Here is a 26031-nt window from a genome sequence, read left to right as displayed (position 1 = left end):
CCTTCTGAGAAGCTCCTTGAGTTAAGGTCACATTGGGATTAATGGACCTCTCAGAACGGAGACCAGGATAAGCCCCGTGGAGATGCAGAGGACCTTGAATTTTGAGTTTCAGATCCTTGACCAGAAAGACTCTGACGGGCTTTGTTCCTGAAGTCTCAGACTATTATAGCCAATGAATGTGGCAACAATGACGGGGCATGTAGCTTCTCGGAAGGCACTGGTACATGCCAGCCTGCCACCTGCAAGCCCACCACTGGGCCCACAGCGCAGGGCCTTGAAGGCTTCGACTCTTCTGGATTCCCCCATTCAGACTTGTGTACTTCTGGCTGGAGAATCGTAGTCTGAGATCTAGAAGACTCTCTTCCTCCAGCTTCCCTTTCCAAAACTGCTGAAGCTGGCACTTCTCTGGATAAAATCCTCAGGAAACTTGTTTTGCAAACCACATCCTTCGTTTATAAGTGCCGGCAAGGGTGTATGTTTCTACTTCTATCCCTATCCCTGTCACTGTCTCCATGTCCGTGTGTGGTTGAAACTGAATGAAAATTAGTCTCATCAGAAAATCCAGTATTCATTCTTGGGATCATCAAACCAGGCCTGGGAAGATTTGGAGTAGCACGAATATAGGGGCAGCACAGAAACTGGGTTAGGAGTCAGAACATTCGAGTGTGGACTTTTGTCTTTTCATTCATCCATTCAACAAAGAGCTGTTGACCAGCAGTCCTGGGCAGGCCCTCCACAACTTTCCTGATATAGAAAACATGAGGTCGGAGCCCTTTCTCTCGAGTCCTTCTAGCTCTAGAACTTTCAGATCTGCAAGGACTTTGAAGAGTCATCTGTTACCCTGACTTTATGGCTGATTCTAGGCACAGGAGCAGTGGCACCCACAGGCCAGGCTGGGATACCTCAGTTTGCCAGGATCTACATTTCGTCAAAGTTGAGAAAACCTAGAAGCCACCTCTTGAAAGTCTTGGCTGGAGAGAACTCAAGAGAGCAGAAAGTTCAATGCTCACTCAATAGGAGAAGAAACCTAGGTCTAGAGAGGTTGAGGAACCTTCTTAAGGGAACATAACATTGTGAGGATTCACTTATGCCTGGAGTCTCATCCTCAGTCCTCCACCAGAGCCAGGCAGGAAACATAAATGGTTGAAGGGGACCAGATGGAAGAAGAAAATAAGAATATTTGAATGCTGCCTGAAACTGAAAAGCACGTGCATTGATGAAGGGTGGGTGGTGGTCACTGTTAAACTCCCCGTTGATCAGTTGCCATGTAGGAAAGGCCAATTTTTAAAGACAAGATGAAAATCCTAAATTTTATTGAAAATCTCCCAATGTATAAGTGATAGCAAGAAACAACTAAACATCCCCAAAACTATATAGTCTAAATAAGCTTTCCAACTATTGCTGTTATCTCCATCCCTACTTCTTGGCCTGGGCTGGATTTCTCCCTGAAGAAGAGGAGCGTCTCTATTTATTTCCCCCTGATGAAGATGCATTGTAGAGTCTACTCTGAGAGTCAGCAGATGGGATGAATTTTCTGGGCAGGACGCCAAGGCTCTGTTCTTTGGTGGGAAATAGCCCTCCAATTTCTTGCTATTCCCTGGAAACATTTATAAATGAGTCATTGGAATCCTCAATTTAATCTTCCTAACGCATCCCAGGTGACTCAGACTGTAGTTTAAATAAATGTGCACCCAAATTAAAAGGCACTTAGGTGGTTGTGTTAATAATTGCTGTGTTGGCGGTAACCGTGACTGCATGAGAATTAGTGTGGGTGTTTGGATCTAGGAGAAATCTTTACAGCAAAGTGGGCCAGTGACTCATGTGGTCTCACTTCAAACTTTGGGTAAAGGGAGGTGGCCTGGAAAATGTTGGCTTGTCCCTAGGGGTTCCTCCAAATTAGAGGAGAGGGCAGTCATTGGAAAACAGCAATCATAGAGTTCTGAATTCCTGGGCAAACCCGCTGCTTTACCCTGGAGGATTAGATCAAGGTGCCAAGTTGCTTAGTTGGTCCCACCTGGGCTGAGAGCCACAGCACTGCCCAAGGGCAGAAATTGCCTCCCTGGTAGGACTGAAAGCTAAATCTGGAGGAGAACCATTGGGGCAAAGTCAAAGAAGCCTAGCAACAAGAGGCAGCCTGGGACGCAGAAAGAATGGGGACTGAGATGGGGCCAACCTGCCTTTGAGTCTAGATGGTAACAATGACCCCATAATCCTCAATTCCTCAATTTTGGGAAAATTGCTTCATATTTAAATCCTCAGTTCCCCCGCTATAAAACTGGGATAGAAAGTTGGATCCTGGTGAACGTGGAGTGGCTTCAGGAGATCAATGGTATAGAGCAGTGCCTGCACTGAGTAAACACTCAACAAATGGGAACATCGCTGCTGCCACGGGCTTCTCTGAGCCTTGGCTTGGACACCTGCAAATGGAGGCGAGTCTTTGCCGTGTTAAGGGTGCTCAGAATTTAATGGTGCAAGGCAAGGCACACAGCAGGTGGCCCAGTGAATATTACTTTCTGTCCCTGTTTAAGTAGGGACCAGTAACTGTCTTCCCTCAAAGGGACAAGAGGTGCCAGCTTCAATGTCAGAAACTGGAAGCACATTTTCCTGAAGTGTGGTTTCTCTCCCTGTGATTTCATAGAGGTGTGATCAGTAGGAGAGTTCCTGGATGCAGCAGCACCTTGAACGGTGCTCGAGTTGGAGCTGAGGGTCAGGATTCAGTCCACTGGAGTGGGTGGCCGGCACACCTTCTCCTGGGGCAGGAGGCCATTCGGGGTCAAGTGGAGCCCACAGGGAAATGTGTTAAATGGTGGAGAATTACAGGGTGTGGGGGATGTTCCCTCCTCTGCAAAGACCCATCAGATTCATCACTTGCAGATTAAAGTGGGGAGCTCTGATTAGGTTTGGGTCATGGCCACTCAGATCAAAAAGAAAGAGCCTGACATCCTAAGGCTTGGTGTAGGAATTTTCCACAGCCATGTGACCCTTTTCTTGGGACCAGAGGAAATCCTGAAACTGCTGATGGCAGCTGGAAAGGCAGAGCCCTTATGTTTTAACTTCAGCTTCTTTCTTAAGGCAAATTCAGGAGCAGTCCCAAGTACATTGCTGGAGACACAGACGGACTGGGAGCTCTTTCCTGCTTCAGGGCCTTTGTACGTGCTGCTGTTCCTTGGGCCTAGAACGTGTTCTTCCCCAAGTACTCTCATGATTGCCTCATTTTCTCCTTAAAGTCTCTGCTGTCACCTTCCTAGGGAACCTTCCTTATGTACCCTACTGGGCCTTTAGTTAATCTCTTAGCTCTTGTTCTTTTTCTTTTGTGCATTAGAATTTGCAATAATCTGTTCATTTTTTTAAAAGTTAATTTTCTCTCACCTACTACTAGGAATGTAAACTTAACAGGGGCAAAGCCCTGATCTGTGTTATTCACCATGCCATCTCAAGACACCAGCAGGGCTCGACGCGCTGTGTTCTCCCGGTTAAGGAGTGAATGGACACAGGAGTAAATAGAAGGCGTACACCAGGATTTGAATCCCAGCTCTGCCACTTATGTAGACAGATAAATTTCCCTCTCTGGCAGCTGCTTTCCTATCTCTAAAATGGGTATTCTGCGCAGACTTTCTCCCAGAGCTATTGCGGGACCTGAATGAGATAACGGATTCAGGGGCCCTAGCAGGGAGGCTGATATCTTCCTCTTCACCATCCAGAACTGTGCCAAGAGGCCTCCTCTGGGGAAGTGTTCCTGCTGGCTTCTGCGGCCCTTGCCAACATCACCTTTTTTGACACGATGGCCTGCGAGATGCTTCTGCAGCTGAATGCCATCCGTGTCCTCCTGGAGGCTTGCAGCGACAAGCAGCGAGTGGATACACCTTACACTCGGGATCAGGTGAGCAGCCCAGAGGGGAGCAGGCCAAGAGCCCATAGCTGTGAAGACAGAGGTCGAGAGGCCAGGGCAAAGGTTCTGGGGGAGACAACGTGGGCGTGAAGCACAGAGCCCATCCTGTTAGTCACATTCTAGGTCAAGGAAAATGCTCTAGACATGCCTCGTTGCCCTTAGAGCATCTTCGGGAGCCCACTCCCTACCTCACTTTTCCCTTCTGACCACTATGAGGCCCTCCTCCATGCCCACCCATGCCGGCGTAGCCCAGGAGGCAGAGACGCCATGGGAAGGTCCCTGGGCTTCCTCTAGAATTCTGTGTCCCAGTCTGACATGGTTCCCTGCAGAGAGTTTCTTCCCTTCTCTGCCTCTGGAAAAGCAGGGGTTGGAGCAGAGCTTTGATTCAGGGCCTCAACCCGTCTCTCAGAGATTTTGTACATTTGAACTCCACATAAAGTTTTGTTTGGGGGGAAAAGGGTTTACTGCTAAAGTGTTTTTAAAACATTGACTAAGGGGATTTTCGGAGCCCTGAGGTCTGAGGTGATAGAATTCTATCCTGTCTCACCCCACCATACTCAGAATCCTAGTTCCCTACCAGCAGGTGGGGGTGGTGGATCAGGTGGGTGTTAGGCCCCCGTAAATTCCACCAGGTGCCTGAGCCGATGGTCCCCCCAGCCTCCAACCCACTCACCCCTATCTGCCTCTTAGCTCCAGTCTCTGTTTCTCCCAGCCCCAACGCCTTGTCAAAGCTGCCACAGCTTCCTGTTGGACTCCTGCCCCAGAAACTTCTAGAAAGCCTTCCCTGATGGTTCCAGCTCTCTGGAGGCCAAAAGCTTTTCCCTGCAGGCCAAAAGCTTCTCTGCTATTCTATTCACAGACCTTGGGGACGATTCACTCTGAGCCTCACTTTCCTCATCTGCCCGTGGGGTTGAAAACGACATAGTTCACCAAGTCGAAATAAGAATGAACTAAACACGTGAATACACATGTGTGGCACACAGCCCTGAATGGGGAACCTCCAGACTAGAATTTCCTTATCTGTAAAATGGGCATGGTCTCTTCCAGCTCAGACGTCCTGCGGCTCTAGGGGCTGAGGTCCCTTTTGTATCATGAGGAGCGACCGGCCCCCTCCTGAAACCTCATGGATTCCTCGGAACAAGGGGGTTCAGGGCCAGGAGAGAAGGTGGTCAGACTCTATGCAGGTGGTAGTTCCTTCTGAATCTGGGAGTCTTCCTGCCACACTGTCTCTGCCTCCCCCCACACATCACCCCCTTCCTTCACCCCCTTCCCCCCAAGTCTGGGCCTGGCACGCCCCCCCCCCCATCCTCAGGACAGCTTCACCTCCTGCCCACCTACTTGGTGACTCAGAGCAACCACTTAGCTAGTGAAAGCGCACCCATTAAAGAAACAAATGGCTCTTTCCTGTGGCAGGGGGAGGATTAAAGTGATCCGAGAGCTCTCTGTAATGAAGACAACGAAGATGAATTAGGCTCTGAAGTGCTCACCGCCCCCTGAAACACTTAGGAAATTAAATGCCGCGAGGCTTCCGGTAATGCGTCTGCCAGTGACGCCAGGACTGTGCAGAGCCCCTGGGTCTTGGATTTCTATTTTGTCCACCTCCGCATGGCCATTTCCGTGAGAACCCCTGTCACCCCAGCAAGCTGAATTCCCTTCATGTGCCTGACAAAAGCCTTGATTGCCGTGTCATCTTGTACCCAGCATTGGGGTATGGACAGGGCTGAGGGCTACCTTGGATGTGCACTCTTCACCCCCGCCCCACCACCCCCCCGCCGCTAATGTGGGGGACCTGGACATGGTCATGTATCCAGAACCCCCTGCCTCACCAGACAGCTGCATGGTCTGTTTTCATTCCCGGGAAGTATGTTCTAGGGGCCAAGCTGCCCAGGGAATCCAGCCACAGCCACGACCTGGGGCTGCTCCATCTCTGCTCTCCCCCAAGGCAGTGGCAACCTAGGTCTAGGCCACCACAGAAGCTTTCCCTGAGCATGACTTTCTGCGACCTTTCAGAAATAATTGCTTTCATAGAGGTGGAAGGTACTGGTTTCCACTTCCCATGAAAACACACATTGCACTGGTTTGTATTTTAGAATGTTCAGATTCTGTGGCATTTCTGAAAACTCACTGTGAATACCATCATCGGGAATTCATTATCAGAAATGCCAGTTAGTAGGGATTATAATCGACTCGCATTGTAAAGGCCCTCTCTACTATATAACACTTCTATATACCTATGTGACACATGCAACACAGTAATAATGGTACAGGCTTTGGGTTCAGACAGACCCAACTTCAAATCCTGGCTCTGCCACTTGCTAGCTGTGTGACCTTAGACAAATCACTTAACTTCTCTGAGCCATAGGTTTCCTCATTTGTGTAATGGGGATAATCTCTTTCTTACCCCTTCCTGTCATTATGATGATTAGATGGCAGAAGGCTCATAAAGTAGTTAGAAGCAAAGCAGATACTCAGTGATGAATGGGGCTGGGGTCCGTGATAGAACCTGGGCCTGGGATGGGTCTGAGATGGAATGTCAGCTTTGGGAAAGGAGGATGAGGCCGAACATGGAGGCATTGTGGGGGTAGTGCATGTAGTGTGGAGTCAGGCAATGCATGTATTTCTCCAGTCTGTGTAGGTAAATGCAAGTTGTTGTGTGTGGATCGGGGAGTGGGGTTTCAGGGGTTCTTGATAAAGACTGTAAACCAGCATCACAATACCCAGTCCTGACCTGCCCCAGGAGTCCCTCTTACAGGGGAACACTAAACACAGAGCCCGTAATCTGGCATTTACCCGTTCTCTGATCCTATGAGGAGCACACCCCAACCTCGACGCAATCCCCGGGCACTGTCCTCTGGCTTAGTCCACCAACAGCCTGGGACCTACATCCAAGGCAGTGGTATGGCCTTTGTGGTTCTCTCTCCTGGATCCAAATCCCAGCCCTCTTGTCTGGTCTCTCTGGTAGTGAGGAGGGCAGGCTGGGTCTGGAAGATCCAAGTTCCCGAGAGTGGGAGCTGTGCTTTTCTCAGGGCTAGGCAGGTGCTCCTGGTGTCCAGGCCTGCCCAGTTCCCAGCTCCCTGGCCCCTGACCACGCCCAGCAGATGGAGTGAGAGGCCCAGGAGAGAGAAGCAGGGGCTACTCCTTCCCCTGCACCAACTCGCCTCCCTGGCTTTGGGGAAGAAAGTGCGTTCGAAGAGACCACATCCTTCCTCTCTCAGAGCTCTCCATTCTTCAGACCAGTGTCCAGTGTCCTTGTCTTGACTGTTTTGTTTTTTATTTTAAAGATTTTATTTATTTATTTGACAGGAAGAGACACAGTGAGAGAGGGAACAGAAGCAGGGGGAGTAGGAGAGGAGAGGCAGGCTCCCCACTGAGCAGGGAGCCTGCTGCGGGGCTCAATCCCAACACCCCGGGACCATGACCCAAGCCGAAGGCAGACGCTTAACGACTGAGCCACCCAGGCGCCCCATGACTGGGGGTGGATAGAGAAAATGGTAAGGAGGGATGAAGGCAGGACAGAGAGAAGCACTGGGCTCCCCCTAGAGGCTGAAAGAGATTTTGCAGGCTGCTGTTGACACTGTTGCTCTAGCTTTTAGAGAGTTAACACAGTGATGGTAGAAATCTAAATATTCCATCTAGCAATTAAAGAGTAATTCTAATTACAGTCATATGAAATGTTGGCCTTTTTGTCCTAATTACTTCACAACATAAAAGCAATCATAACTTTTCATTAAATGCATCTCAGATTTTCTGTGTTGTGAATTCTCTCATATGAGAGCACCTGCTCCTTCTATTCGGGATCATCCTCACTTCATTTTTACAGGATATGTAAAAAATGTTTACAATGTAAAAAATGTTAGTTTACTATATAGAAAATGAAAGGGACAGAGAGAGAGTCAGAGTGTGATCACAGGAAGGCGTTGCTGAGAATGTAAGACAAGCCTGGTTCATGCCTTGGGATCAATTGCAGACAAGTGTTCCAGGGGCACCTACCCTGGGCTAGCATGGAGTAAACCTTTTTCTCTGTGTGTGTGCTGACATCAAAAGGCTTTACCAAGTTCCTTCCTACCACATGGGGCATTTCTTCTTGAGTCAGTGACATGCGAGGTCCCCTGCTAATTGGCTGGGCCAATTTGCTATTCCCCTCAGTTTTTCTAAGGTAGGCAGTCTTTGGGAGGCCAAAGGAAAAATGCCACAGAGGTAATGAGCACAGAGTTTTTTTTGGGCGGGGGGACGTTCTCCACTGGGAAGGGCTCCTTCTGTTCTGGGATCTCGCCTCCCTTCAGGAATGATTTCCCATTAACAGCACATTTGGAAACAGGGGGTGCTGCATTGGTTAGGACTCCTTGACATAATTGTTGAAGCTCTGGGTACTCTCAGGCTCTTTTTCCCAGAAGAAAGTTATGCTCATTTTGTTTAACAGAAGTTCTGAGTGTTTGACAAAACATTAGCTCACTGAAAACTTGTAACTGTCTTATGAATCATGTTATACATTTATCCGGTTGTAGACCAAATAATGACTCCCCTTCAAAGAGGTCCACATCCTAATCCCCCAAGCCTGTGTGCTACGTCAAGTGGTCAAAGGGATTTTGCGAGTATGATAAAATTAAGGATCTTGGTAAAGGAATATTACCCTGGATTATCGATGCGGGTCTAACATTACCACAAGGGTTCTCGTAGAATGAGGCAGGAGGGTCAGGGTCAAAAAGTGAGCTCCAAGTGAGGAAGCAGAGGTCAGAGAGCTGAGGGCCAAGTAATGCGAGCAGCCTCTAGAAACCAGGAAGGGCAAGGACGTGGATTCTGCCCTAGAGCCTCCCAAAGGAATGCATCACTGCTGATACCTGGGTGTTAGCTCCTCGAGACCCGTGGAAGGCTTCTCACCTTCGGAACTACAAGGGAAAATTGTGTCGTTTTTAAGCCTGAGACTGTGGTAATTTGTTATAGCAGCAATAGAAAACTAATACACCTTCATCAACCAAGGAAAGGTTAAATACCATGGCTGAGATCCTATGGAAAAGAAATGATAGAGCCGGGATTTGGAACTAGGCTGATGCCTGTGTTTAGCCACTACGCTGCACTGCCTCTCACCTGGGGCGTCTCTCAAGACTGATATCCCCTGTATTCACCGATTAACTGTGGAGAGAATAGTGCCCTTTCACTCAGGAGGATTAGAACTTAATTGAAAATCATCAGACAGGATTGAATCAGCCTGGGCCAGGGGAAAACTGTCTGCCCAGCTCTTGCACTGTCCCCTGACAGCATGGCTATCATGTCTCCAACAAGGTAAACCAGTTGTCTCTAAAATCCTGTTCCTGCCCTTGACTTCAAGAAGTATTGATTCCCTTTCCCCACTACTTCACAGGGCACATGCAAGAATGTTTCAGAAGGGGGACTCAAAGCAGGGCATAATTGGCATTTATTCAAATTGTGCTTAATTGAATACTTCATCTGAACCTCAGAAAACCACATGGGGTACAGGCTTTGCAAAGAGGAAGTAATTTTCATTAACAGGATCTAAATTAGTCTGGCACAAAGACCTACCTGGGCCCGTGACACAGCTAGTAATTGCCGCGTAATGAACCTGGTGCTGCAGACAAAGGTTTCCTTTTCCTTTTTTATTTTGTCCTTCCTTCCTTGCTTCCTTGCTTCTGAACTTCCCATTTGGATCTGTGTGTCCAGGAAGTGTCTTTATTTGGCATGGCTGGCGGGTGACAGCGCATGGTGGGTCTGGGTGGTGGGAAGAGATGTTGTGCTCCCTGCTACTGTTAACGGCCCACAGAAGCTCATTGAACCACAGTCTGACCCAGACTTGGCCTCTTGTTTCCTTCCTCGTAAGACTGTGCACTTTAAGCCTCTTGGGGAAACTTCCATGTTTTGACTGTATCTTTGACCCATATTTTTCCTTTAACTCCTTCCCCTCAGCCCATACACACTCACTGTCTTAGAAGAGGAGGAAAAAGAGCTTCTCGGGATGAAGGCTTCATAGAACATCTGGGGGGAGGGTTAGAGTTGTCTGTGTGATAGAGCATTTGGGGGTGTTCTCTCGTTCCTCCCCTGGCAGCCCATCCCAGCATGCTTAGCCAGGTCTGACCAGGGCGGAGCCTCAGGGCTAACACACAGCAGCCTAAGCACATGTATCCTTTTTCAACATGTTTAGTGGAGATGGGGGTAGATACTCTATTAATATGGCAAACTTTTTCTTTTCTGTGCAAAAGAAGAGATTTGTTATATGCATTTTTATGCAGAATAATATGCCAGTATTGAACCAATTAAAATCTAGATAATACTCTTTCTTGGCAAACATTACATTACTCTGCATTATCCAGTTCTAGGACTGTCCTCCGTAGACTGTCAGCTGCTGCCTCAGAGGTGGGGACATGGCCTCCAGTTATAATGTGTCACAAGCTTTGAAGAACCCTTTTGAGAGAGATAGGACTACACCAGTGAGAAGTGTTTTCTATTTTGTTTTATCATTTATTTAAATTACCACTCGAGAATGCTCTCTGCTTCTGTGGCAGTGGGTGGGTTTCATTTTGCCGTTTATGTCAGGAGCAGTGTCTTGGGTGGTATCTGAGTTAATAGGTGCTAAGTTTCCAACATTTTCCAGTGGTCTTTTGGCACCTTACAGTTTGGGGGTCTATAAGCGGTCCCTTGATGGCCTATTCCTTAATCCAGTTTTGGGCAGTGAGTTCTCTCTGCAATCTTGACTATGCCAAGGGGTCGGGGTGGAGTGGGCTATTGGCTACCCAGCCCACATGGTTGTAACCAGGCTCGTTATCCACCTGGCTTCATCATATCTTCACTACAGACAGAGACCTTCAGGGATGACCAACAGGCAAGGATCGTAGACTGCAGACTCGTAAAGTCAGCTAAACAAGAACTTTCTCACCAGATTCCATACAATACATGACACTTGTGTAATGCTGCCCTTTGATCTTACTCATGTTCTATAACTTGACCTTGATACCCCTTAATTTCAGGTTGGAAGTAGGTGGGGTTCACTATCAGGGAAGAAGCTAGGATGAGTGAAACCCAAGCCAGGGGAGGGGCTAGCAAGGGGTCAGCCAGTTCTGTCTGCATTTCAGGGTCTGGGGCTAGGTATACCCAGTAGAAACGCGATGGGCCCCCATCTTCACTCAAGCCACACTGCTCTCTCCAGTGGAGTCTTGGGGACCCTGGGGGCCACCCCAGCTCCACATGCTGCTGAGTGGGAACCAGTCACTGGGGAAATACATGTGGGAGGCTGGAGCCCATGAGGATGGAAGACCATACCATGGGAGGATGGGCCATATGGATGGAAAGACCCAGAGGCTAAAGGAAAGCTTCATAGCTCCAGGCTCCCCTGTCTGTAGAGAGCACCATCTGGCTCCGGGGTGCCCGTTTTCTCAGATCCCCAATTCTCTTTTCCAGATTGTGACCATCTTGGCAAACATGTCTGTCCTCGAGCAGTGTGCCTCCGACATAATTCAGGAGAACGGTATGTCTTTTCAGCGCTGTGTACCTTGCATGGATTACATGGCTCTCATGTAGGACCATGTGCCTTTGTGTTTGCGTGAAGGCCTGTGTATGTGAAGGCCTGTGGTATGAGAATCGGGGGTGTGTGTCTCCACACTTACGTGAGCGTGTGTGTGTTTGTGTGTATGCGTATGTGTAGAGCCGGGCCAATATGTGAGTGCTTGTTTGCTTTAAACGGACTTCAGTCCTCGTGGGACACAGGCAGTGACCGAGAAGACAGAGCCCGTCAGATGACGCCAGTGGCATGCTGGAAATAAAGCAGGGCGGGGGTAAAGTACACCCAAGCTGAGGGGTTGGCAGGTGCTATTTTAACTAGGGTGGTGAAGAGTAGACACATATTTCATTATGATCCAAAAAAGGAAAAATCTCTCCCTGCCAGAGGATATGTTTGAACTTTCGATCGTTCCTATCATATTGGCCTCCCTCAGAAAACCGGAGCTCCTGAGGAGGGTGAGTGTGGGGGAGCAGGTCGGGGCAGGCCTGACCCCCGGACCCCTCCCCCGAGAACATGGTCATCCCCCTGGATGCCTGGTCCCACTTGCACCCAGGGTGTCCGCAGAGTCCAGGTGAGGTGCGCCAGGTTTCTCTGGCCGGGGAGCGGCCCTGCTCTGTCTCTGCCTCTGTGGGAGGACAGGACAGGTCTGCTGCCCTGCAGCTGGGGTAGCAAGGGCTTCCTGTGACTGGGAAATAAGGGAGCAATTAGCAGCCGGTTGGAAATCCGAGACGCTAATGAGGACGAGTGAGCTGAGAGCCCGGGGCCAGCTGCTTCTGCTCTTGTTAAACCCCCTTCTCCCAGGTCGTCCTGCTGTTTTAACAAACACACACATTCCCCATCCCCCATTGCCCTATCACTAATTGAAAGACATCATTTTGAGTTAATTTTATGTGATTGAGCTAATAATGAAAAACTTTACTGAGCCAGCTGAGGCTGAGAGACTGAGGGGTGTCATTCGTGGCCCGTTCCTTCCGCACTCAGAGCCTTAAGTTCAAGTGGTCAGCGGCGACGGCGAGTCTCCAGAGGCCTATGGATTTGAGATCAGAACATCTGGCCTCTGTAGAGGGTTTGATGGCTTACAAAGGGCTATTGATGAGCTTGTTCAGTCAGCAGTTAGAGACCTACTCCATGCCCGGCATTGTGCTGAACAAACGCACACAGAGGTGAAGAAATCCTTGGCTTTGTCCTGGCAGGAGAGCCCAACTGGGTCAGAGTGATAATGTGAGATAGCGTGAAATTGACCATAAAACATTGCAGCCGAGGGAGGGGCGTTGCAGCGGGGAAAACTGGAAACAGGCTGGGCTTGAATGCTGGCCCTGTAATTTACTAGCTGTGTGACTTCTGATTTTCCATCTGCAAAATGGGAATGTACCTAGCTCCCTGACTGACGTGAGGATGAATAGGCAGCTTGTTAGAAGACTATCTAGCACAGAATGGACGCGGGGCCAAGGGCGCCTGCTCTTTCAGGAAACAGTGGCCTTCTCACGGGGCTCCGCTAAAGAGTGTTTGATGGGGCAGAACTGGAGGGATGGGCCGTGGTGGTGAGGCAGCCAGCACCTGCGGGAGCTCAGTGGGATCCTGGGAGGAACAGGACAAGGCTATTGTGGAGACTGGGTTTTGCAAGGCGGTCCTCTTACTAGGAATGCCTGAGATTCTGACGGGGCTTGCCCTGAAGCCTGGTGATGTTGTCTCTGTCCTGCCTGAATTGTGTGTGAGTGTTGGTGGTGTGGACTGGAGGATGGGTGCCAGACTGGGGAGTCAGAGACTGTGCTGCTCTCACCCCTACATGGGGAGGCAGGCCCTGGCAGCCCAAGTTCTTACCTGTCAATCCACTGACATCAGTATCCCTCTTGAGGCTTCTCCCAGAGGGGCTGGGCTGAGAGGGAGAGAGTGTTGGGGAGGGAACAGGGCCTTGGGGTCTGGTCTCCGAAGATGTAACTCCCAACCTTCAGGCAATTTTTCTGGCATTGAGCCTGTGCAGGACTTGGAAACAGTCTGGATTTTCCTAGGCAGCCCCAATTTCATGGCATCTTATCTTTTTCTAGATAAGACTTACAAAGTATATATTTAAAGGAAACTTGGATTTTATACATTTGTAAGACTTTTCACGTGAATGCATGCATATTCATTCATTTGATATTTATTCAACAAATATTTGAGCGAAACACTATTCTAGACACTTCAGCTATTTCCATGCAGGAAATGGACACAAATCCTTACCCCTTGGGGTTTACCTGCTAGGATATGAGAAACTATTTGATTCTTTATCAGATCCCAGGTACTAAGTGGGGGTTGGGAAAATGGCTTCTTTGTTGGGAACCTTAACCAGGAGTTACTAAAATTTTCTGAGCTTGTGGCACTTCTCAAAGTTGTCCTTCTGGTGTCCCTTGTTCATGTGCCCACAGGCTATAACATACACACCTCAGGACATTCATGGTTTTGACCTTGTCTTAGGGACATTGTGGACATAGGGAGCCTGAGGACAAAGTTTCTTTCAGTAGTCCGAGAGAGGCTTGGGAAGAGAAGCACCTTGCCCTAAGGTTAGCATGTGTGGTGCCAGAGGTAAGAGGGACCGGGTCCCTTGAGCCTGTAGGAAGGAGGAAGGGGCATTTACTTGCAAAGCTCATCAGAAAGAGAAAAGGCTCCTCCCTAGGACTGAGTAGTCTCAGGGCCATAACTAAGTGACCTATAGCCCCTGTGCATTGGGCAGGATCTAGGAGAGTTAGAAATCACATTTGGTTCAAGTAAGATTCAGAGAGGCATGTGGCTAAGGTCTTGGACTGGAAGAGACTCCTGTGTGAACTTGGGAGATCATTTTCTCTCTCCAGACCTTGGTTGCTCTTCTGTGAAATGGGGAATAGGGGGATTGGGCTAGATCTCTAAAGACCCTTCTGGCTCCATGGTCAGAGGTTATAAACTTGGATGCCTGTAGACCCAGACAGGTAATATGAATGGATGATGTAGACTCAGCAGGGACCAAGCCAATATCATTTAAAATAGCAAGCTTATAATAAGCTTCCACAAATTGTCATGAAGAAATGTGGGCCCAATGTGAAGTCAGGAAGCAATTTTTTTGGAAGCTGGATTTTGATGGCAATCTGAATTTTAATGGAAGTCTTCCAATTTTCATAATAGCAAAAATTTTAAGAATTTTTAGACACTGTGTAGAGCCACAAAGCAACGTAAAATATATCCATGGGCCATGTCTGGTTCAAATTCTAATCTGGCAGGTGCCACTGGGAGTAGGAAAGGGGATGTGGGCTGGGGTAGGTAGGAAACACCTGTCCTAGCAGAAGGACTTTTACTACAACCTGCAGGATGGGAATTATTTAAATGGAGTGTGAGAGGGAAAAGGACATCCATGCTGAAAAATTAGGAGGCAGAGGCACAGAGGTGGGAATCAATGTGGAGATGGGCTTATGGGGCAATCAGAAGACAGCTCTGGATTCAGGGGAGGATGGTAAGTCTTTTCAGCTGACCCAGTTCAGGCCTACATCTCTCAATCCAGCTACCTTCCTCTTCCCGTGCTTGAATTCCCTCTAAAACATTGGCTTTATTGGTTATCCTGCCCAGGTTCGGGTCACCTCCCCTGGCGCCCTATCCCCTCTGGATGGATCTCAGGTGCGGCTGAATCAGAGGTGCAGGAGTCTTGGAGAATAAGCAGATCACCTGAGTTCTGATACCAGCTCCCCAGCTACTCCAGGTGTGACCCTGGAGAGGAGACTTTCCTTCTCCCTGAGCCTCACAGTGAATTATACTAGTATCTAGTTCATGAGGCTACTGGGAGGTTTTAGGGGATCATGCATTTATTGTGTATTCAATACAGTGTCGTGCATATAATAAAAGCTCAGAAATAACATTTAAAAAATGAAAAGGGATATCTTCCCATGTCCCTTCCAAGTACAGTGACTTAGTACGTGGAGTCAGAGATATCCTCAGGGCAGAAGGAGTAGAAGCGATGGCCTCATCCAGCTTCCTTCCCGGGGTGGAGACCCCCTAAGTCTCCAGCTCTTGCAGCCTTCTACCCAGCTGGACCCAGGGGAAGGCTCCCTGCTGGGGCAGTTGCCACCTGTTCTTTGCCTCCAACCCAGGGGTCCAGCTAATCATGGGCATGCTGTCTGAGAAGCCAAGGTCTGGGACTCCTGCCGAGGTGGCGGCTTGCGAGCGAGTCCAGCAGAAGGCTGCGGTGACCCTGGCCCGTCTCAGCCGAGACCCAGAAGTGGCCCGGGAGGCTGTGCGGCTGAGCTGTAAGTGGTGGTGTCTGTGGCAGGAGGCGGGGAAGGCGGGTGTGGGGAGGGGAGCAGCCCCAGTTTCATGGCAGCCACAGATGACTCAGAGTCAAGCCGGGCAGAGGTGAGCCGTACTCTCCCAGGGCCAGAAAACGCTGAAAAGGGAGCCCATGCGCAGTCCTTCATCTAGTTTGTAATCTGGGGCCAAAACTAGAGAGGAGAAGAGCCCAGAGAGGATGAAGTCAGATGGAACCGTGACTCCCCTGCAGACTTCCCACTTAGAACCCTGTTCCTTCATTCACTGTTCCATTCCATCCTTCACTCCCTCACTCGATTATCCGCTTCCTCTCTTGTTTCCTTACCCGCTCATTTGTTGATTCACTCATGACCTCAGCCTTTTGTTCATTCATTAACTCACTCGTTGCTTCTTTTACTCACTTTTTGCTCATTTATTAATTAATTCACCCGTTAAATCACTCATGCATTCAGTTCATCACATTTACCCAGTGGAGGGGTTCAGAGCACCCACTCGCTGCTCCACTCCGTCCTGGCCCCTGCAACTGTCACCCTGATGGTAACATTGTCCTGACCACCGGGGCTTACAGCCTCACGGGGTGGCAGATCCGTGGGAAGGAAAATGTGCGCTTGAATACCGCAGAGCAACGTTCAGAGCATGTCCAAGTCTCGTTGGTGCACAGGGGAGGTAGCTCACATTTATCCGGGTGGGTCAAGGAATGTTCTAGCAAAGACGTGAGGCCTCAGCCACGGTTTGAGGCCTCACTGCAGTGTGGTGGTTGAGAAAGGGTGCCCCAGGTAGGGGCACGGGGATAGGCATGGCCTTGCTGCCCATCATGCAGGTCCCCAGTAAATGACATGAGGTGGCCCGGGCTTCTGGCTCCAGAAAGACTTTCTGGAAGGTAAACACACAAAATGTGTCTCTACACCTTTTTATTAATATCTCATGAGTTGACTTTTTGTTTTGTTTTTGAAGCGTGTAGAAAGTCCCCTGATACTGAAAAGCACAGCCTTTATTTACCTTTCCTCTGTAAAGGCCGGAAACATTAGCCTCCTCACTCTGAAGTTTTCTGTCGTCTTAGCAGCAATGTATTTTCTGACTGAGGTAGACATTTGGGGGAAAATGGTATTGGGCAGTCCTGCTGATAAACATTTGATAGAGTTCCAGCAAAATCAGAAATACCCACACAGGAAGTTCTCTCCCCAAGGTCCCGCATACATCCTGTTGCAGTCTTCCTGAGCTCAGTGTGGGCCCTGACCGGGGTCCGCTCATACCCAAGGGAGCAGGAGATCTCCACCACAAGCTCCTCCAGGGGGTTCAGCCCCCGTTCCCCAGCTGGTTGGTGAGCTGGTGGGGCCCAGGAGTCACCTCCCTCTACAGCGCCCCATGTAGAAGGTGTGAGGGAGAGGGAGCATCTCTGGGTCAGGCCTGGCCAGGTCCGTCCCCTTCCTGGGCATGACGTTCGTGTGTGTCTCATGCAGGTATGTCCCGCCTCATCGAGCTCTGCAGGTCGCCCTCCGAGAGGAACAGCAGTGATGCTGTGCTTGTGGCCTGTCTGGTGAGTTGTCCAAGGTCCCCCGGCTTCCTCCCCAGGCTTCAGGACTGCAGGCCAGGACCAGGAGAGCAGCTGAGGCCTCAGTTGCCCTGCATAAGCCATAGACTTCTCTGCACTCAACTTTTCTCTTCAAAATGGTGATAAGGGTGTTTCACTCATTCACAAAACTGTGAAAAGAAAAGGGGCACTAGGGTGGATCTCTCAATGGGGCGTCTGACTCTTGGTTTCAGCTCAGGTCGTGATCTTAGGGTCTTGGGATCCAGCCTGCATCGGGCTCCCTGCTCAGTGGGGAGTTTACTTGTCTTCCTTTCCCTCTGCCCCTCCCCGCAGCTCATGCACACACTCTCTCTCTCAAATAAATAAATAAATCTTAAAAACAACTGTGAAGAAAATGATATGAGGTCACACATGTGAAATATGGGGGGCTGGAGAACCCTCCCCTGACCTGTACTTTTAGGAACCATGAACCTTTGAGGTTCTGAGGAGTCTTAACAGCATACGGAGAGCAGGGTGGCTGGTGGGTGGAATGCTGGGAGCTGGCAGTGACGCCATGAGGCTTGCGGCAAGGGGAGCTAGGGTGTGGAGGTCTCCTGCCTGTTCTAAAGGGGACACTGGGAGAAAAGCCTTCCTTCCCCTTGGACAGAGCCCCTTTACTGGAGCCCTTCCAGCTCTGTGGCTCCCCCCTCCTTGGTGGAATAGGACTGGAGGCAGTAGGACAGGACAAAGAGTGTTATTCACTGGGATCTTCAACCTGAACCAGACAAGTGCATCTCACAAGGTCCCCACCCAACTTCTCCTTGCTGCTTGAGGCCACCATGAATGAATCCCCTGTACCAGCTGGGGGTGCATGTTTTGTCTCTCTACATTTCTCTCTGCAGGAGCCATCCTAAATCCCAAAATAGAGCAGCCTCCAGTTGGAAGCATGAGGAGGCAGGGAAGCCAATGTATAAACAGGTCATTTGGCTTTCAGAAGGGAGTGCCAGATTCTTGGTTGGTCCTCAAAGAACATGGGGGTAGTGAAGGATCTGGAGGGCCTTTGAGCTGGGTCACAGTAAAGCCCACTCTGCATCCTGTTATTTTCTAGACTAAGCTCATCTCATTTTGGGGAGCTCCTGATAGACGGTGTATGTTGTAAAGACAGGAAGGCATTGCAATGAGACACACCTGTCTTGGTTTTGCCATTAATGAGCTGTGTGACATTGAGTAGGACACTAAGCGCTTGTAAATCTTATTTGGTACATATTTACTGAGTGATTCTGTGTGCCAGGCACACTTCTAAGCTACGGGGATACAGCTGTGGGGGGAAGAAAAGACAAACATCTCTGCTCTCATGAGGTTTTGATTCTGGTACATGGAGAACCTTAACTGTTTTGTGCCGTTGGTGATCCGGTAGAGCTTCTAGATCCCTTTTAAGAATAATGTTTTAAATGCATAAACCATAAGTGACTCTTAATCTCACAAAACAAACTGGGGGTTGCTGGGGGGAGGTGGGGTTGGGAGAGGGGGAGGGGGGTTATGGACATTGGGGAGGGTATGTGCTATGGTGAGTGCTGTGAAGTGTGTAAACCTGGCGATTCACAGACCTGTACCCCTGGGGATAAAAATACATCATATGTTTATAAAATAAGAAATAAATGCATAAACCAAAATATATAGGATTAAGGAGACTAATTCTATTAAAATAATCATTAGAGTATTTATAGGTGATGTATTAATATATGTACTTTTAATGAACACATTAAATAAGAGAAAGCAGTGGGTCTATTGAGTATTATAATCTTGACTAGCAGTGAGCATAAATGGTATCCGATGGTACCTCTGACAAGAGTTGCTCTGTGACTTTTACTGGCTCATGAGTTGCAGGAATTATTGAGACTTCGCGGTCTAGCAGCACTGGCAACTGAAGGAGATGCTAATTTTCTGTTGGAGGTTAGGAGGTGGAGCAATGTAATTTTTCCCTCCAAGTTCACAGAAATTCTTAATTCTGCCTGGCTTGGGGAGTCAAGTGGAGACAGTTAATGGGGGGCAAACACAATCATTGGCCCCAACTGCCATTATCTCCACAACTCGGGGGGCCCACAAGTGGCCGGCACTACGAGGCCCTGAGGCAATAGTGGGGAGCCATAAGTCTCCATGCATCACGTGGGCCTGTCACAGTTCCTTGTCCCTCACATCATTATTAGTTTGAAGTAAAACATGCAGAAGGGCTTGGCCACCATCTTTAATCACTTGAAGGTCTTCCCGGTGGAAAGGGGATTACATTTCTCCTGGAGGGTGGTTCATGGGATGCTGAAGAGAGCTCCTCCCTTCCTAATCCACCCTCCATGTGGCTGCTGGGCTAACCCTAGTTTTACAGTCACGACACTTTCCTCATGAGCCCTTCCATGGTTCCACTTATCGATGGTCTACTGTCTCCAGCCCTACACAGGCTGGCTGGAGCACACCGCTGGGGTCAGAAAGCCTCCCACTGCCTCCTGGCTCTGTCCCGCTCGGCCAGGCCAGAGTACTGAGAGCCACCCTGACGTTGCCCTGCCCCTGTCCTCGGCAGATGCTCTCTCTACCCCTCTGCCAGCAGCCCCTTCAAGGTTTAGATGAGACTCCCTCTCATCTGTGAAGTGTCCCAGGAACCATCTGTGGCTCAGAGGCAGGGAACACACAGTATGCACCCGGGCCTGCAGGCTGGGATTTTGTTTTCTTCAGCAGGAGGCAGGTTGTGTGATCCAGGGTACCAGGTGTTAGACGGGGAGGCTCTTGGAATCCAAACCTAGGCCTGCCTGACACCAAAGGGCTTGACATTGTGGTCAGACCTTCTTGTTTTCAGCCATGTTTTCTCCCCCATGTCTTACGGTTCTGGTCTTGCCTACCTCAGCTCCTGGTGGGTTTTTGTGTTTCTCCCCCACTAGTCAGGAACCTTCTTAGGGCTGGGGCCCTTTTCTGGCTCTTGGTGTCTCCATAGAACCTTGGATTTGGGGACTGTTTCTTGCCTGGCCAAGGGCTGTTTAGATTTGTCTTCCCAGTCCAGGCCCCAGAATGGGCACGTGTTGCTGATTTGGCTCCTAGAAGGGACTCCACACTTGAGTGTGGGCCCCTGGCTGCTGCGATGGGGGCGACTGGGTGGCTGGGCTGGCAGATGGAGTTGGAGGCTACCTCTCCTGCCTTCCCCATGGCCTTCTCCCAGGCTTCAACGGCTCTTTTCAGGTGGAAGGAGGACATTTCAATTATTGTCTCCCACATCTAGGAAAGTGGCAGTGCACATTGCCTCTCGCAAACAGAACTGATTTTTCCTTAATGAGGTGGCTGTCAGTGGGCTGCTGGGCTTGTCTAATGCTTGGGTGTTTTCAGACTGCCTGGGAAGGAGATCCTGGGATGACTGGCTGTTAACCCTCCGAGGGAAGCAGGGGCCCAGAGACAGTCTTCAGAAGGGGGATGGGTCCTTTGAGCTCTGGGATGCTGAGGAGGGCGTGCTCTGAGTTGGTTTGGGTTCCTGTCCCACAGACTTCCTGGGGACCCTGGGGAGATGAGGGTGTCTGTTTACCTTTGTGTTTTTTCAGGTCTGTTTCTAGTTCATTCCCTCTCCCTCCCCCTCTTCTCCCTTTTTTTTCACCTCTCCTCTCTCTTTCTTTCTCTCTCTCTACCCCCATCTCTTGCTCTCTTGCCCTAACAAAAGAGAACTACAGGCCAGGGAGTGCCTGGGTGTCTCAGTTGGTTAAATGTTCAACTCTTGATTTCAGCTTGATTTCATGACTCAACCCTGAGTCCTGATCTCAGGGTTGTGAGATTGAGCCCTGCTCTGGACTCCACGCTCAGCTGGGAGACTACTAGAACTTCTCTCTCTTTGTCCCTTCCCCCCACTCTCTCTCCCCCTCTCCTTCCCTCCCCCATTTTCTCTCTCTCCCCCATCTCCTTCTCTCTCTATCTCCCTCTCACCTGCCCCCCCTTCTCTCTCATTTTATTTTTTTCCTTTTCTCTTCTCTAGAGCTTGTCTCTCAGAGGGTTTTCTCTCTCTCCTTCTTTCCCTTTACTCCTTCTGTGATCCCCTCAACCCTCTCCCTGCTTCCCACTCCCTCCCTTTCCTCCCATTCTGACTCCTCACCTGCTCCTACCTCCCCCCATTAGCCCCCCATCCCCAGGACACTCTCTTTATCTTTGTCACCATTTCTCTCTCTCTTTCCATCGCCCTCTCATGCCTGATCTCTTTTCTTTCACCCATTCATCTCTGCTTCTTTGTTTTGACTTTTCCTCCATTTCTCTGTTGCCTCTTTTTCTCTGTCTATTTTCTTCTTCTAGCTCATTCTCTTTCCTCATGAGTCTATTTTCTCCCCATTTCTCTTTCTTTGTCCCTCCCTCTTGCTTTATTTTCCTCCCAATGATGTAAAATACCTCAGTGGCCTCAGAGCCTCCTCTGCTGAAGATCTCAGGTTCCATTTTTTTCTGTGACAAGCCAAGGGTTATAGAGTTATTTCTCCCAGTTGGAGCCAAGAGGAATCAGGAAGTGCCACGGAGTTCAGCCTCCATAGCTCTTAGAGGAACTCCTACCTCAGGAGAGGCAGGACACACTAGTAAGGGATAGTCTCCGGGAGTCCACTTCTTGCCACTGGTGTTTCAGACCCTGCTTATGTGCATAGAGACATAGGTCCCCTCTCCTTGATCTACCTTGGACATGGTGGCATCTGTCTGACAACCAACTTAAGCCTTCTTCTCTCTTTACCAACTTGGTGATTTCTCAGCAATAGGTGTAGGTAATAGGCCTCTTCCTGCCTTGTGCTCAATATAACCCCTTGTCCTGGGCTCGTACCAGTCTTCCTGTGTGGATGAGTATAAGGGCTTTGGAGTGGGACTGCTGTGGGATCTCAGGAAGGCCGCTTTCCCTTACTGAGCCTTTGTCTCCTCATTTCCAAACCGAAGATCATGATACTTACCTTGTAGTAACCTATAGGGATTAAATGAAATACTATGTGTAGATACTGTGTAATGTTCCTTTTTTTGTTTTGTTTTGTTTTTGTTTTGTGCTTCTTCTGCCATTCCAGATACTCCCCTCTCTTTGTTTCCCAGGTTGGCTGGGGGAGTGGGGGGCTTAATCTCTCGCCTTGCTCCCTGCTGTGTACAAGTCCAAGAAGAGGGAAGGAATGAAAATTCACTGAGCACTTAGCATGCACTGTCTCAGCTAACTGGTAGGCACACAGCCCACATGGAGTTTCGGGCTGCTCTAGCAATAGAACTCTGTTTAAAGCATTTCATTTATTCTTTTTTTTTCCCCCTAACAGACATTTATTGGGCTCTATGCCAACCCCTGTCTTCCCTGCTGTAGATGCAGAGAAAAATAAAACAGAGTCTCTATCTTTGAGGAACTCAGAGTCTAGTGTGGGAGACAAACCCCTCAAAACTAGTTGCAGTCGAGGGTGAGAAGTTTGAGGTCCACCCAGGGACCCAGGCTGCACAGAGGAGGGAGGGACTGTCTCTGCTTCAAGGAATCAGGGAAGGCTTCCCAGAGGAGATGATGGTGGATCAGGCCCAAAGGATAAATGCACCCGCTGGCTCTGAAAAAGTGGGGAGGAACTTTGTGTCGTGGAGAAGAGCTGAGCAAGGGTGCAGGGACATAAAGCAGGATAGAGCTCTCAAGGAAGAGTGAAGTGCCCAGCGCAGGGGGACCTGGACAGTGGTGTCATCCATCCGTGCCTCTTTCCAGCTCAAAACCTCCATCTCCTTCAGTTCTATGACCTTCCTTCCTCTTTCTTTTCCCTCTTTCCAATTCCATAATGTTTTGTCAGAACCTTGCTGAATGTATGGATCAATAAATCACCCTTGCTATACTCTAGGGACCCGGAAACAAGGATGTCATTCCACTCATGCTTCTGTTCGTTACGGTCCTGGCATGAACAAATCGTGAACTTAAACATGTCAGCAAGTGGGACAGATTTTTTTAATGACAGATGTTTAGAACAACCAGGTTCCTAAGCTGCTTGAAAAACCAAAATGGCAGAACCCTTATTAAGATCACGAAAGCTGTTGGATGACACCCACCATAACGATCAAGGTACAAATGACACCAGATGGCCAAAAGGACCACATCACGAAGGTGTCAGGTGACCGCAGTGATGATTGACTCAAAATGACTGCTACAGGAGCCACTTCCTGGAATGCACTTCCCAGGGCAGTGGAGGGGGATGCATGCACCTGAGCAGAGCCTGGTCTGACCTGTGTCACCTCTTCTGTTTCCCCCTAGGCTGCGCTGCGGAGACTGGCCGGGGTCTGCCCTGAAGGCCTGCAGGACTCTGACTTCCAGCAGCTGGTCCAGCCCCGGCTTGTGGACTCCTTCTTACTCTGTAGCAACATGGAGGAGAGTTTTGTGTAGTGAGTGCGGGAGAGGAAAGGCATTGGGCCCCATTCTCATGCCCTCTCTGAGTACGTACCTGTGAACACTCCTGCGTACACACCAGCTCCCTCACCTCCTTATTTATACTTAATTTATTTTTTACAGGAAATGGACAGAGGGCTAAATAGTCTAGCAACAGCATCAGGCAGACTGTGGGCCTGGGAGTCTTTCGTATTTTTATCTTTGACTTCTGTGACTTTTCGTTACTGATGTTGAAAGGCGTAGTGCCTAACATGACCTATTATCATGGGCGATTTCCCTTCATCTTGCTTTTTCTACTCTCACTATATAATCTTGCTTCATTTTTTTCCCCTTTTGGAACCAAATTATGTTTACTGCCCAGTAGCCTCTAACCTTTTTTTTTTTTTTTTAAAAAAAAAACATGTCTTGTTCTTTTCTAAAAGATTTTAAATAAATTTCATAGTTGGATAGAATATACTGGAAGGAAGGTTCTATTCTTTACCAGATGAAATCATACAGAATGTGTCTTGTATTTCAGGTTATATTACATCTTAGACCCAATTCTTCATTCATAAGGTTTCATGTCCCCAAATCCTTTCCAACTATTAAAACCGTGTAGAGAGTTGCACTGCTTTCATAAGTGCACGAATGGGTCAAGTTTTGAGAGATTTAGTGAGAAATCAAAGAGATTTCCGAAGTCTCCAGAACCTCAGTTTCCCTAGACTTTTCTGCTCTTGTGTAACTTCCTGGTGACCGGGATCCTCAGTAAATGATATCTTTTCAAAAGTGTACTTGAAAGTAGTGGTGTACCAGAGCTGGCTCTTGCCAGCTTGCAAGGGACAACCGTGAGAATTTCTTTCCAATTCTGCATTCAGTGATCTCATTTTGGTAGCTTGAAACTAGCAATGGTGGGAGTATTTACATCTCAGAAATTAGATGATGTTATAACTCAGAGCTTTTTTTTTCCCCAGAGAGCTGGTTTGCCAACATCATTGCTTGAAAATATTAAGAAAAAAAAAAACTACAAATCCTTCTGAAAGGCTTCATATCATCATATTGTTGTATGATTTTACAGGATTCAAGAAACATGTCTTGAACTCCTATTACTAGTCTAAATGAGTTAACGTCATGTATCCTGTCCTGAGCTGTGCATTTCATATGCATGATCTCATTTATTTCTGATAATAATCACATGAAATGTCACTGTATTATTAAATCCTTTTGCCCAAGATCACTAACCAGTAAGTGGTGCTAGGGATCTGAACCCAGCAATATCTATTCCCAGAACCTTTGCTCTGAAGTCCTATGCTATAGAGAAAGGTGATATCAGGGTCCTTCCACCTAAAATGATGACAAAGATAACAGTGATAAATATATATTATATATTGCATATATAATATATATTTATATATTCTTATGAGTGTACATTAATATTTATTACTATATATGATTTATTCAGTCCTTATGCAACTCTGCGAGGTAGCTACGATGCCCACTTTACAGGTGAGGAAACAGAGGAAACTCATTATTTTCACATGAGACAATGGAGCTGAAGTGGCAAGGAAATGGCAGGCCCTGGATTCAAGCCAAGGTCTTCTGAGTGCTTGTACCAAGCTTCTACTTTCAGGAATAAGATCTTTGATCTATCTCACTGAGTTATGCAAATTATCTAAATGTTGACACCTTTCCCTGTATGGCAGCAAATTCTATTAAGATCACTTCTGATCTCATCAACGGCATGAAAGCTCAAATTTTAGCACTGGCAGCAAACACCATCAGCTGTTTTGTTTGGGGCGACAAACTCGCTTTGTTTTTGTGACAATGACTGCCAAATACTTCTTCAGTCTCAGTCACCATAGTTTTTCTGTCGCTTATTCTCTCAAGTAAAAACAGTATTCCGTGGGAGGCAAGGAGTTCCCTTTGCGATCCAGACAATCACACAAGTGCTTTTCTCTTGAAACTGACACCCATCCTAGTCCGGCACACCACAGGGGTGCCTGAAGTGTAATTCTCCTTTTAGCACCCTGAAGATAGAAAAAAGATGTCTACTAAAGGGTCAGTACTTAATGCTGTTCATAATTTGTGCTGTTTCATCCAGAGACTTTCTAAGTGAAATTGGTAGTTGACAAAAGTACTTTAAGTGCGGCAGTAAAGCATATGATGAGGGTAAGAACAGTGTGCTACTTCGATCAGATCATGGTATGATTTTACCTACCACTGCTTTCACATGATTAGTGCAAATATCCACAAGTGACAGAAGGTAAATAACGCACAATACTGAAGACCAAACTTGGAAGACTGACACGACCTACCTTCAAGCTTCCTATAAACCTATAGTGATCAAGACCTTATGGTATTGGTGAAAGACTAGACAGATAGATTACACAGACAGAACAGACAATACGGAAATATGTCCCCATTAATATAGTCAGCTGATCTTTGACAAAGGAGCAAAGACAGGAAAGAGAACGAAAGGTAGACTTTTCCACAAATGGTCCTGG

The 26031-nt window shown here is 48.4% G+C and overlaps 1 protein-coding gene across 4 annotated transcripts in view; it reads left to right on the top strand.

The window, feature by feature from the left end:
• INSC (INSC spindle orientation adaptor protein) overlaps positions 1 to 24413 on the top strand; it is a 126738-nt gene extending 102325 nt beyond the window's left edge. For all 4 annotated transcript variants that reach the window (XM_046014273.1, XM_046014276.1, XM_046014274.1 and 1 more), the window contains 5 exons: positions 3702 to 3880; positions 11297 to 11363; positions 15488 to 15643; positions 17123 to 17199; positions 23420 to 24413. In XM_046014273.1, the coding sequence (XP_045870229.1) occupies positions 3702 to 3880; positions 11297 to 11363; positions 15488 to 15643; positions 17123 to 17199; positions 23420 to 23548 (608 nt within the window). In that variant the 3' untranslated portion in view covers positions 23549 to 24413. The remainder of the gene's footprint in view (positions 1 to 3701; positions 3881 to 11296; positions 11364 to 15487; positions 15644 to 17122; positions 17200 to 23419) is intronic.
• The last annotated feature ends 1618 nt before the right edge of the window (positions 24414 to 26031 follow it).

The sequence above is a fragment of the Meles meles genome, chromosome 8, assembly GCF_922984935.1.
Source record: "Meles meles chromosome 8, mMelMel3.1 paternal haplotype, whole genome shotgun sequence".
Lineage (NCBI taxonomy): Eukaryota > Metazoa > Chordata > Mammalia > Carnivora > Mustelidae > Meles > Meles meles.
The sequence above is the reverse complement of the archived record's forward strand: the minus strand, read 5'-3'. Positions and strand labels throughout refer to the sequence as shown.